This window comes from Megalobrama amblycephala, linkage group LG24, assembly GCF_018812025.1.
Source record: "Megalobrama amblycephala isolate DHTTF-2021 linkage group LG24, ASM1881202v1, whole genome shotgun sequence".
NCBI classification, from domain to species: Eukaryota; Metazoa; Chordata; class Actinopteri; order Cypriniformes; family Xenocyprididae; genus Megalobrama; species Megalobrama amblycephala.
Window position 1 is genome coordinate 2,397,698 of NC_063067.1, and position 14,130 is coordinate 2,411,827.

Consider the following 14,130-nt stretch of genomic DNA (forward strand, 5'->3'; position numbering starts at 1 on the left):
CTTGCTCAGGCAGGTTCTGCAGAAGTTGTGTCCACATGGAGTGGTGACTGGATCAGTGAACACTTCCAGACAGATGGAGCACTGGAGCTCCTCATTTAGTGCTGGACCACTGGAGGATGCCATGACTGAAAAGATAAGTAATGACAATTTATCATCTACGAAGAAAGCTGAAGAAAGCAAATTTCATGAAAAGGTATGTACACTGAGTAATTTAATTTATGTTCTAAAATGGATGCTGCATTATTTGAAGTGCCATTTTCAAAAGGTGATAACTATTTTGATCGCTATTGCTGACTTTGCGATGTGTTTCTCTTTCTTTGAAGCGCTGGGTAGTTTCACATCGCTTTCTCTCGTCCGCTTGAACTTGATACGCATAGATAATGACACATTTTGAACAAAGGTGGGTAACTTCTGTTCACCTCGTCTATAAGCAATGACTAAAATAAAGAAATTTAATTTGAATTAATATCGATTGTGGAATAAAAAAAAAATCAATTTTAAAATCGTAAAAAAAAAGAAAAAAAAAAAAAGCGATAGTTAGGTGAATCAAAGTTTTTCTCCCAGCCCTAATGTTTATACGCAGCAGTCGTCCATGAGGGGCTGCCGCTTTACTTTCATTTTGTAGTTTATTTTATGATTAAACTTTACTTCCATAGTTTGCTGGTTCCTGCTTCCTTCTTGCTTGAGCCTTTAACATTGTTACAGTTATAATGTTTATTATCAGTTTATTTTTTCAGTTTATTTTTCACCAAATCTCCCCAAATTTAATGCAGACAAATAAAAAAGTTTTTTTAGTCTGGAGTGGTGTATGTGTGGGTTAAACTAACTTTCTTGCCAACAAAACTTACACAAGGTTTCCCTTTGGACAGCGACTTCCTTTTTCTCTTTGTTTCTCTGTTTGATTTTTTCATCATCTTCATGATCAAAATCTCCCTCTTCTTCTGCTGTGACTGAACCTCCAGATCTCCTCTTCTCTCCATCTTCTGGTGTTTCTTCTCTTGCTTCCTCATACAAGTCAGAGATAAGAAATTGGACCTGGTTTTCTTTGAGTATCTTCTCCACTCTTTCAAGTATCTCAGAGTGCAATCCTGATTTTCTTTCATCAAACTGAAGATGTTCACCTCCACACTCCTTTATTAATTGATTAATACAGTTATTGTGTATCTCTTTCTCATCAGTCAACACTAAAGTGTGTATAGGAGTCTCCTTACTGAATTCATTCAGCACATATTTCACTCTGTGTCTGTTATTGTCACTGAAGTCGTTCTCCTGCAGTACAAGTATGATCACATGAGGTCCAGGAGCAGACAGATTCACACACTCTTTCACTCCCTGTGTGATCTGAGAGATTGACAGATTTGGCCTCAGCAGGTGAGGAGTGTTGATGACTGTGACGTCTCTGTCCTTCAGTTTTCCTCTGTGTTTCTCAATGTTCAGCTCTACATCAGCAGGTGCTTCACTCTCAAACGCTGCTCTTCCTAAGATGAAGTTTCCCACTCTGTTGTTTTCTGTTATATTCTTCCCCAGCAGAACAATCCTCAAATCACTCACTGGAACACAGAACACAAATAACAGTAAAACTCAACCCGTGATCCACGAACAGAGATGTCAGATTTCAGATTGAAGGTACTGGACCAGATCAACAACTGCCATTGAGATGAGTGGAGATGTTAACACAATCTTACACTATTTTACACAGATTTTTTAAAATGTTTTTAAAAGAAGTCTCTTCTGCTCACCAAGGCTTCATTTATTTGATCCAAAATACAGCAAAATCAGTAATATTGTGAAATATTATTACAATTTAAAATATCTGTTTTCAGTATATGAACGTACGTATAGTACCAAGTGTAATTTATATCCAGTGATCAAAACTCCAGTCTTCAGTGTCACATGATCCTTCAGAAATCATTCTAATATGATGATTTGCTTTGCTCAAGAAACATTTATTATTATTATCAATGTTGAAACTAAACAGTTGTGTACAATTTTTTTTTTTTTTGGCGTTAAGGCACAACAGGATTCGCGATTTCCCGGGGAGCCTGAATATAAAGTTCAAAAGTTTTAAGAGCATTTATCTGAATTCCCATATAAAGCAGTTTTTTCAACATTATAAAGTGGTGTCTACTGTCACTTTTGATCAATGTAATGCATCCCCTTAAAAGAGCTGAATAAAACTGCGTATTAATTTCTTTAATTGGAGGCGGTCTTTCCAAAAAAAAAAAAAAAACTACTGACCCAAACTGCTTAGTTGCTGAACTATAGTGATAGTCATATTCTCTTTAGAATATGCCCACGTCGGACGTTGTTTGTCTCGCCTTTCTGAAGGGCTTGAGCGTTCAGCGCGCCGTGTGACACGTTGAAGACTGCCGAGTAATGATGCTGAAAACCCTGCGCGTCAGCTGGCGCTTGATCACAGTCGAATCGAGCGCCTTTAATGAGGTGGAGTCCCCTCACTTTCCCCGACTATATATTCTGACATAGAAAAAACACTTTGGTTAATAAGCCTAGTGAAAAAAAAGTGGGGTATACTAAATATACTTAGTGCATCGCAAACTTTAAGTATATGTCTGGGTGTAGGGACTAATTGGCCACGTCGGCGCCCATGCGCTTGATTAGTGCCACGTTATTCCAAATGGCTGGTGCTTTCTTAACTTGTGTTATAAGTACCTACTTTATCGGAGCTCCAGCAGAGGATCAGATGTGACTGCTAATTGGAAGTATATTTTTTTAAAATGAAGATAAGCTAGCGTACATTGTATGCTATAAGTATACTGCTTTGCCCCTGGGGCGTTATAAGTATACTTTATTTTTGTTATGAGTACACTTTGTGTAAATATAAGTACACTTTATTTGTAATTTAAGTACATTACAAAATAATTACGATGGTGTCTTGGCCCCCGGCAGTCCGTGGAGGCCAAAGCGCTCATTGCATGTGGGTAGTTCAATATACACTGATGCAGGTATATTATTTTACATGGTGGTAATAGTAGTCTGTGGGATGTATCATCTCAGTACCTTTTCGATGGCTTATTCCAAATATTAAACCCATTACACACTGGTTGCAGGAGGCGGTCAATAACAATACAGTTCTTTGTTGGAGATTCTGGTCTTATACTTTCCGGAGTAGCGGTAATATAGTCAACTGTTATTTCCAGGTCCCAAAGGGTGTGGCGGATCAAAACCTTTAATCAAAGTTGTCCTAACTTTTTGATCCACTTCAAATGTTGATTACTGTACTCTGCTTGAATTACGTGTAGGACCTGCCTTGTCACACAATACAGTTGTGCTAGGCCGCGCCCCTATTTAAATACAGTTTAACACATTTTCCCAAAGTTGAATGCATGTGGTGTTTGGTCAAGGCCATTAAAATAAATAAAATGTAACAACATCACTAATGATTCAGTTCGCCCGGCGTCCCCCAGTTTTCAGGGTGTCCATATCAGGTTCATTGACAACGCACCTGTTCTCGGGCGGAATAGTCCTCCTGGCGAAGGATGCAATCGAGCCGGTCCCTCCAGCCGATATGAAGTCGGGGTTTTACAGCCCCCTATTCATTGTACCAAAAAAGGCGGTGGGCTATGGCCAATCCTGATCTTGCGTTTGAACCGGTATTACAAGTTGCCGTTCAAATGCGCAAAGCGCGTTTTCAAATATTGGACCAATGGTGACCCTCAATACACAAATACAAATTACACATTATATTCCATTTTCTGAGGTTGCGGAGCTTCTCATTGTGTCTGATGGCACAATGATGACCGCAGAGACTCGTGAAGAACAGCATCTGTTGACAGAATATACCAAAGATATAACTGGGACAAGAGCAATGTTCCCCCGGGCAGAGGATCTCTTGTATTCGAGCTAGACTCGGTCGCCCGGACTGCGCGCCTCACCGAGGTACGCGTCCAGTCGGTGTCTAACCTGCCTGAGCACGCTCAAGCGCAGGACAGCGGCCCCACTGAAAGTATTTCAGAGGCTCCTGGGTTTTATGGCATCTCGCACATAACGCCGCTCGGATTGTTCCATATGAGGCCGCTAAAATTCAGACTCCGCGGTCGGGTCCCGAGATGGGCGTGGCAGCGCGGCACGCTCCGTGTCCAATGACACCGAGCTGCCGTCGCACCCTCATCCGGTTTGCGAATTTTAAGCAGCGACGTGAGTATTCGAACAAGCAACCAACGATTGTCAACTTACAACATTTTTCACAGTCGATCAAAATAGGTAAGTATTGTTTTAATGGCATATTTACTTGTGAATGTCCACTGAATGTCCAATGTAGTGTGATTAACAAGGCTATTGAATACGGATGTCCGAATGTGCGAATATAAAACCAACTTTACCGAAGTCACTGAACCAATACTATTTTTGAACAGTAAATGAGGATTAGCAGCAGGAACTGTATCAGAATGGCATGTCGATATTGTTTTCGGTACATAGTCAAGCATAAAACACTTTATGAATTAATATCGTACAGAATACGGGCCGATTTGACCAATCATATGAATGTTTTGGTGCTGCATACAAACATGTGCTATAAACCACCACACAAAAACTCAAAAAGGAGATATCAAGCCGAAATATCGCTCTCCGTTTGTTAAAGAAAATAAAATAAAGTTTGTTAACTGGTAGACTACAACTCACCTCCCAATAGCAGCACTTTTCTCCGGTTCTTTCAGGATCGCGTAGGCCATTAGATTAGCCGGTTGTCGTCGCCATCACGGTCAGTCTGCGATGTCACTTGATTGAACTGGTCAGAATCCCCAAGACTGAGCGATGTATTGCGCTTTCAGTGTTTTATTAAATAAATTATACATTGATTGCGACATTATACTTCACCTGAGTGACTGAACGAGGAGATGCAGACGAGGACCGTGACGTCAGCAGCTCTGATTGGCTGAAGGCAGTGAGCAACAAAATCTGATTGGTCACAGACCAAGTTGAAGAGACATTTGAATTCCGATAAGTTTAACCACTCGACATATTTTTTTCGCATTACTTGTGCTGCTGGTGTGTTGTTTAATATAGGTTTGTGTGTACGACTGTAAAATGATTCTGCCACTGTAAACTTAATAAACATTTACACATATTTGGAAATTGTATAGGCTACACTGCATATATTAAATGGGCTTGTGATGCATTCATACTGAAATAAATAGCACAAGTAATATAATGAATTCCAAGGATGAATAAGTAAACTTAAAAAATATACTCAAATTTAACTTTAGATACACTACAACTTCAGGATATTAAATAATGTATTTTTAAATATACTTTCAGTGCATTGTTACAATGATCATTTTCAGCACACTGTTAAAATATACCTCAAATATATTTTTATAAAGTGCAAATAAATACACTTTTAAAAAATAAACTGAACTTACACTTCAAGTATATTTTTCTAAAATATATTTTTTAGAAAATATACTAAAGTACAATTATTTTAAAGTGTGTTAAAAGTTGCATTGTGAAAATATGATACTAATATACTTTTTATATATTTAATGATAGTACATTTTTGTTAGTATATTTGCAGTGTACTATAGAAAAAGGGAATATATTTAAAATACAATAAAGTATACTTTTTTTTCACTAGGGCAGCTATTTTAAATTGTAAAAATATTTCACAATATTACTGGATCAAATAAATGAAGCCTTGGTGAGCAGAAGAGACTTCTTTTAAAAACATTAAAAAATCTTAGTTGAAAAACGTTTAACCAGTAGTGTATATATATAAACCTCCCTTTAGACACACAGTTTCTCAAGGATTTTGATATTTGCAGTACTGAATATTATGAATTATCATATTTGTTGACTTACTATTAGGATGATCAAGAGATAGACTTCCACATCCTCTTTGAACTGCAAATAAAATAACATGGAAATTAAAACTTTTACCAAATTCTGTTATCATCTTTATTTATTAAAGAAATAATTCACACGAAAAGAACAATTTACCAACATTTATTTTTCCACCTCAATATTATATTCTTTCTTTCAGAATGCACAAAAGTTTATTGCCTGCATGGGGATAATTAAATAATACATTTTTCATTCATTTTCAATACTATTTACATCTGTACAATCTTTTTTTTGTTTGTTTGTTTGTTTTGTTTTGTTTTGTTTACCAGCAGTCATGTTATTACCTTCCTTGTCGGGGAGATCTTTGTGTTGTCTTTGCTGACTTCTGTTTCCTGCAGATAAAAGAAAGTTAAATTAAATACAGTATTGAAAAGTGAAAAAAAAAAAAAAAATTTTATTCCTACAAACATACTCAAAAACTTTTCAAAATGAATCTGCTTCTTTTTACAATATCAGTAAAATAGCGCAGTAGCCCTAAATGAGTGTTGTGAAATGCCAAAAGTGAATAAAATAAAACAAAATAAAATGCCCTTTTTGAGGAAGTGGTTAATATAATCAGATGTTACTGAAAATTGTGCTGCTTTATTATTTCACATAACTTTGCCTTATTATTATTAATTAAGTTAGGATCACATTTATAGGACTCTCTCTTTCTTACTATTCTGCCTTGCTAAAAAGAAAACGTATTCGATCAAACTGCGCACTGGATTACAATGAAAGAAAAGCGCATTTCCGTTATTCTCCTGTACCGAGATATTTTTCAGTATTTATTATAGATTTACTGTAGGCTATATACATGCTGTTACAATCTCAGTAAATATGGTAGGGTATTTTAGCTTGTTAAACACATTTATTTGGTCTGATTTGATTCCTACCTGAACTAGACGCCATTCCACATGCTCGTGACAGAAACTGAAAGCGAAAGTCTGTTCGGGAGACGGAAGATGAGAGGAGAACACGACTGACTTTCACTCAGAAGGGATCATCCGAAGGAATGAAGGGTGCAGGGGACAAAACTTCTGCGTCATCTTAACGAGACAATCAAGGAGGCGCTTTCGTCGCACATTTTAAATGCTGTTTTTTTTTTTTTTTTTTTTTTTTTTTTTTTTTTTTTTTTTTTAAATAGACATTATTCAAATACAAACATTTAAAGCATATTTAACAATCATATGTCAAATCAAATGTTTCGTGTTGATACAGCATTTAAAGAAAAACAGAACAAAAAAAAGAACAAGAAAAAGGGGGTGAGGGTTTTAATCAACAGCCGAATGAAGTTTCAGGGCATTTCTGTCCATCATCCATTGAAGGGATTTTGCAAATAACTTCAAATCATTTTTCCATCCAGTGATATGGGGTTTAACCTTTAAATACTTGCATCTGTGGATAAAGTGTTTTCCTAACACAATCAGTTTATTTATTAAAAAGTCTGTATTTTTATCGTCTATAAACACTTTAATTGAGGTCATATTCAAAGGATGTGTCAATATACCTTTAGATTGTATCCAATTTTGAAATGAAAGCCAAAATTCATTTACAAATTCACACTGAAAGAAAATATGTTCTACCGTTTCAATGTCTTTCTCACAAAATCCACATGAATTGTTTTCCCAATTAAATCTTGTTGGAGTTGGATGGATTTAAGATTTTGAATGTCACTTCTTTGGCCTTAGGAAGAATTGGGTATGATAAATATTGTTTCCTTATTTTTTTCCCCACTAAAGTCTGGAAGAACATATTTTCTTTTCAGTTTATTAAGATAATACTGTTTAGATAAGACATATTTTATGCTGGTTGAACCCCCCCAAAAAACACTCTGAACAATGAGTAGATTGTGCAAGCTGTGCCTTTTGTTTAACGATAGTTTGTTTATTTGTTTATTTATTTATTGTTCATCGCACCATATTGTATATTGTGTCTATTTAAAACATTTGAATGGACTGATAAAGGGAGCTGTAAAGTATTTTTGTTGAAGTACAATGTCGTTTTCACCATAATAATGTACCAAATCTAACTAGTAGTATTACAATAGGCTAGTATAGAAAAATACTATACATACATTTATAGGTAAAATCGAACTCCGAGCCTCCTGTACACATTCTGTGACGACAAACAACTTCCCTGTGCAAAGGATCATGGGGTCCGAAGTGTCCATCAGTTGTACCCTTCGAAATCCTTCATTGCGAAGAGCCCTTTAAAGTGGCCAGTTTTGAGCACTTCGGTTTGGAGCGACCCTTCAATATGGCGGCCATGATTGTTTTCACTCCGAAGTGCCCTTCTGAGAGCGATATATCCCGTTTGGAACGCACCGTGTGTGTCGAGAAGATTGAGAAGTTTGATGAAGGACAGTGTAGCCCTAATGACCCAACAAAAATATAAAATAAATAAATAAATAACACCAGAAAATTTCAGTATTTTTCTTTTCTTAGCTGAACGTAACAGCAAAAACTGACAAAAATATTTGCTTGCTCGATGCGAAATACGGGGAGTTTAGGCTAATGTATATTTTAATGAATATGTCTCTTTATATTTATTTCTCTGACTGATATATCTTCAATTTGTAAAGTGTTATTTGGCTGCCATTACAGTGAGAATGGATCAATTCTGAGCAGTTGAAATACGCTAGAAAACCTCAAGTGCTTATTTGAGAACGTGTATTATTGCATAGAGCAAGAAAATAGATACGTTCATGCAGTGGAACCAGCTTGTCGTGATCACAGTTAGTGATCATTGTAGTGATATTAAGTCAGAATCATTTCTATGCACATGCTTGAATTCTGCATATCTAACTATTATAGTGATCAGCTTCATCTGTATGGATGTGCTCACTGTAAGAGGATAATCAATTAAACATCTAGACTTGTTACTCAGTTTTCATAAGAACAATGCATGTATTTACTGTTCTGGAAAGAGACAGTGTCATGCTGTGGTATGACAGGAACTAAAGAACTATATATAAAAAAATGCATCCATAATGTGGCTGATCTAATTAACTAAATGATAAACTCAAATGATTTATTCAGACATTCTGATTGTTTCAATGATTTTCCTCTCACAGGGAACACCTGGAGTCTGATGGCAATGAGCTCCCTCAGAGCCTGCAGGAGCTCAACACCAGAATCAAGAGGGGAAAGGGGGCGAAAAAAAAGTTGTGGGAGGAAATGGCCGGTAGGCTGACTGCAAAATTTGGCCTGGTTTTCTCTCCAGCCAAAGTGGCCCACAAATGGCAGACCCTTGTCGATGGCTACAAAGGTGTCAAGGACAACAATAATAGCACAGGGAGGGGGGTAGTTCGGTTTAAGTTTTTTGATCAGATGGATTCACTTCTAGGAGGGCAGCATGACATTGAATTCCCAGTTGTGGGAGATAATGAGGGTGGCCTAAATGTCTGTAGGCTAGATGTGCTTGGTGCAGGGGGGGAACAGGGACAGCCATCAAGCGCAGGGGACGTTTGTCCAGAGAATTGTGCAGGTACCAGCAGAGCAGGGGGTACACGGACACCAAACACGCGTAGACTGAGGGGGACTTGGTCACCGGCAAACCAACTTGTAGATGTTATCCAGGACTTAGAACAAGCTAGCCAGAGGAGACACTGTGAAATACTTGAGGAAATAAGAGCTCAGTGGATTTCGTTTGAGAATTTAATGAGAGAGTATCTCAGCAAGCAATAGATTGTCCCATTTGTCTCTTCTGTGGCTGTTCTGATTGCCTAGAAAGCAGTGGCGATTTCTTTAAGACTGCAAGGGAAGCTCGGCTTCCCTTATAATGTCACAAAATTAATGGTCAAATATGTACTATTGTATTAACATTTTATTGACTAAAAATGCGTTAGAAAACGTTCATCTCAAAGACGAGTTCGTTCAGAATCAGTTACATATAGCAGGTCGGCTGACTCGATTTCCTTCTCATACATTCCCGCAGCGTCACAGTGCATTTCCCTATTGAAGCCCAGCGTCCATTGACTTCAAAGGGGCTGCTTTGAACGGTTTTTTTTCAGCGCTTCGAAACTAGACTGTCATTGGATAAACGCTGCGATTATGTCCCGCCCACGGACGCTCAGCGTCTCTGGGGGTGAATGGGGAGTGGGCTGGCCCGGACTCCGAGCTTCTGCGTGATGATTGGAGGGTCTGTCGAAAGACTGCATCTCCTTTTGACTGACAGCGATTCTGTACTATAAGGAATCACTGAAGCTATTCGCGCTCAGTCCCATCGCGGATTTCTCAAGTTCAGTCGAAATAAAAACTGCTGCAACCTATTTCTTTGATATTTGCTTGGCGAAATTGCTTGATTTTCATCATACATTTCACACAATTATACACCACATTCCTTGTTTCAGTTTTACAGAGTTTAATATATATTTTTTTAGATCGTTCATTCATTCATTCCTTCATTCATTCATTCATTCATATAACGTTAGTAGGCTAGGCTAGCGTCGTGGGTGAAACTGCGAGCTACATCTGCAGGTGTAGAAAGGAGCTTCTCCTGTTTAAAGCGACTCAAGTCCTACACCCGAAACACAATGGGCCAAGGCCGTTTAAGCAGCCTAGCTCTGCTGGCCATTGAGAGGACACTGGTCAAGTCACTTGAAAAGACTCCTAGTTGGTACGACAGGGTCACAGACCATTTTCTTGAAAAGGAACGTAGGGCAGAATTTACTTTTAAATAAACAGACAATTTTATGATGTAGGCCGAAAATGAGCTTCCCCTCTCTGACAGACCAGTAGCCGCCACTGCTAGAAAGGTCCTCAATTACTTCACACATCCTCACATAAGCATTCTTCCTTTACACACCCCTCCTCTCCACTCTTCCTCCCAAAAGGCTATTGTTCTTTGACTGCATTCAATTGTATTTTTCAAGCATTGTTCCACTTGTTTAAACATTTGAAATTGTTGTCCTTAATAAATATAGTTTTGTGTTCATATATTTGCAGTTATTGTCTATTTTGCTTTTTGATAAATGCACAATGCCCCATAATAATACTTGTATGTCCATGTGCCTTAACAGCCCCAAGCGTCATCCATGTGATGGTCAAGAAGACATTACAACAGTGATTACTCTTGCATCCATTGCTGCTAGAAGAACGATTAACAGAGACACACTACTGCAACACTGTATTCAATGGGTAAAATTTAAAAAATTTAATAACATCAAGTACAAAAGTACATCAAGAAGAGAAAAATAGTGGAAAAGGAACTGAAATTATCAACATGGTACAAGAAGTTAATATTTCATTAAATATTTAATTCTAAGAACAATTGCCTTGAATGTGCAGCAACAGGAAACTTGGAAAAAGTAGATCTATTTTTGAAAATTAACTCAAAATTAACTCAAATGTTCTCATCCTCATGACGAAGGCACCCAGTGGGATGGTCCTCACACATGTCTGTGGGTCCGGTGCAGAGATTGTGGAGCATGCAGGCTGACATGATCAGCATGACCACCACATCTAGCCTGGTGTTTTGCAGATCTCTTATTCTCCTCCACTTGCATTTAACCCTGTTAAAATATTACAGTACACAAAGACAGCTCACACACACCAGGAAACAGGAGATACTTACCTGCCAAAAGCTTGTTCCACCACAACACATCCTTTGCAGATCTGCGTGTTTCTCAGCTGGTCCTGGATGGTCAGGGCACCATTGTCCCGCGCTGGCGTGATAATGAATCGGTATTCGCGACTGATGTAGGTGCTGTCACCAAGTACAGCAAAGGACAGATTCCCAAGGTGGGCAATTTACATTTTCAGAGCAGCTATGACATTTGAAGAAAGTGGGCTTCTGGGTGTATTGTGAAGAGTTTTGACAGAAAGGTGGGTAAACTGACACACCAATTTCAGGACTAATTAGGACCTTTCTGTCAAGACTGCAGCTGTGCACAGAGCCTATACAGGGGGTAGTGCAAATGACATACTTGTATAACAAAATAATCTGTTTATTCTAGAAGACTGACATCGGTAGAAGAGGAGGAGGGTGGACCAATGCAATTGTGGGTTTAAGCAACATGTTCTCATCCCAGCATATACAGGGTGTACTGAAAATTAAAATGTCTGCTCATCCATATGGAACAGAAGCTCCCATTCTACACCAGTCTTCAAAATTGTTGTCTGTGTCAGGACAAAATGAGCAATTGCATTTCTGAAAAGTAAGATAAAACAGGCTTAATGAATGAATAGCAAAATCTTCATAATGGGATTCATCCTTTAGGAGCTAGGCCATTCACTTCACTGTAGGATATTGAATTTTTGGTCTCCACTGTAAGGCTGGAAGCTTACGCTGCTATTTTGAACCAATAATCGGAAACAAAAAGCAGGGGTGACGAGAGAGAGAACAGTTGAAGCAGACAAAACTTCTAGTTCTCACATTCACATTGCTGGGTCATGCCCAAAAGCTGGTGGTCAGATGCCTTCAGATGTCAGGTTTTTCTAAAGTTACAGAAGGGCCAAGTCGTTTATTAAAATAAAGTATTGCTGTAACGTTATTTATCTGTAAATGTTATGCATTATCAGCAGATTTTGTAGCGTTAGCTAGTTTTCAGTCCATTGAGTGCAAGAATAAATTATAATACATTTCTAAATAAACAAATAACGTAAAATAAAAGGTATACAGCTTCTCTTGCCTTATGTGCCTTTTTTTCTCCTCCGTTTCCCTCAGATAAGCAGGCAATAGGCATCGTTGGCGAAAGAAATAATTAACATAAGCCCCGTACGTTCCACCATGCTTTGTTTACATCTAGTTACCACAATTCCTTGCGCTCAGGCAGTTTGGCGTGACTTTGCCTGGAACGCTACAAAGTCGTGAGTAGTAATTTGAAGTTGTGACTTACAGGCTCAAAAACCTGCCTGGAAGCAGTAGAGCGTAAGGCTTTTACCGTGATTGATGCAGGTTTGAAAATATAAAAAATAAATGCAAGCTCGACAAATATGCGGAATATTTGTCGAGCTTGCATTTATTTTCAATAAAAATGAAAATAATGTTCTAAAAGTGGAAATAAACTGCGAGTGAGTGTTTAATAATATTAAAAGTGTTTATTGGGTAGTGTTAGGAGAAGGTGTAGGGTTTTTATTCTCCCAATAAGGAAGCATCAATTTAATAATTTTAATAAATATAATCATTTACACTCTATGATATTATTGCATCCTGTTAATGTACAAAAATACTGATGTGCATATAGTATCTGCCAATATAAAGTATAGATATCATCTAATTACTATTTACTCTTATTGCAAAGAACTGATACTTTTACATGGTGTAAATAGAATATATCACTATTTTCCTGTAGTGTAAATAACATATCTCTAAGAAAATGCTGCTATTGTCACTTAATGTAAATAGAATATATTGATATTTTCACCTGTACTGTAAATAGCTGCTGCCATTAAAAAAAGGAGTGGGTGGATTTTTATCATTATAGGGTGGTTGTGTTCACACACTGCCAACACATCTATGTTCAAACACCATGTAAAAGTGAAAATTTGCATAATAGGTGCCCTTTAATGTATTCTCTCATTCACTGACATAAAAAGAGGAGAATTTAATTTACTGATACTGAGTGAAGATGGTAACACTTTAGAATACTGGTCCTTAATTAATGAATACACAGGAACAAATGAGTAATGCATTATTAACACTCTTTTAACTAACAAGAAACTTAGATTAGTGAATTAGTAAGTAATAATGCTCAGTTGAAGGTGGTAGTTCACTATTAGCTAATCAGTAACTACTGTTTTTTCATGCCTTCCAGAGAACTACTAAAAACTGGAGACTGAGGCTGATTTGGGGCCTGGAGAAGTTTTGACATGCCCTGACATTTGTGCTTTTTTCAGTTGTTCATAAACATATTAATGACAAAAGTGTCATTACACTGTATTCAGCACAAACTAGGCTACCATAATATGTGAGGAACATGTATGCACATGTTTGTGTTTTTGAAGGAAAAACGTTTATGCGTGGTTATTGAAAAAACAAAAAACTTAAGTCACTGAAATAAGGCCAAAAAAAATAATATTAAATCTGTGTTCACAAGACTTCTGGGTATTGGAGATTGTAGACTAGAGTTTTTGCTTCAAAATTATGTAAAAATTATCCTTCCTACTCCTTCATATAAAACAATAGAGAGATTTACATTTTCCAAAACATCTTTGGTCAAGCAACACAGTATGTGTGGAGGCGTGAATCATCATGAATAATGGGTGATTCTCACCTGAGAAGACAAAAGAATCGCATAAAGAGCTCCAATAAGCTGCATAAATAATGAGCTCTTTCAGACAGGTAAGC

At 37.5% G+C, this 14,130-nt stretch overlaps 1 protein-coding gene across 3 annotated transcripts in view; it reads right to left on the reverse strand.

Annotated features, from left to right (window-relative positions):
• Positions 1-6,895, reverse strand: part of LOC125260281 (zinc-binding protein A33-like) — a 100,596-nt gene extending 93,701 nt beyond the window's left edge. For 2 of the 3 annotated variants that reach the window (XM_048178569.1, XM_048178567.1), the window contains exons 1-2: positions 6,735-6,895; positions 6,144-6,191 (exon numbers count right to left, since the gene is read on the reverse strand). In XM_048178569.1, the coding sequence (XP_048034526.1) occupies positions 6,144-6,191; positions 6,735-6,750 (64 nt within the window). In that variant the 5' untranslated portion in view covers positions 6,751-6,895. The remainder of the gene's footprint in view (positions 1-6,143; positions 6,192-6,734) is intronic. The other variant, XM_048178570.1, reaches the window with a different exon arrangement.
• Between the last annotated feature and the right edge of the window lie 7,235 nt (positions 6,896-14,130).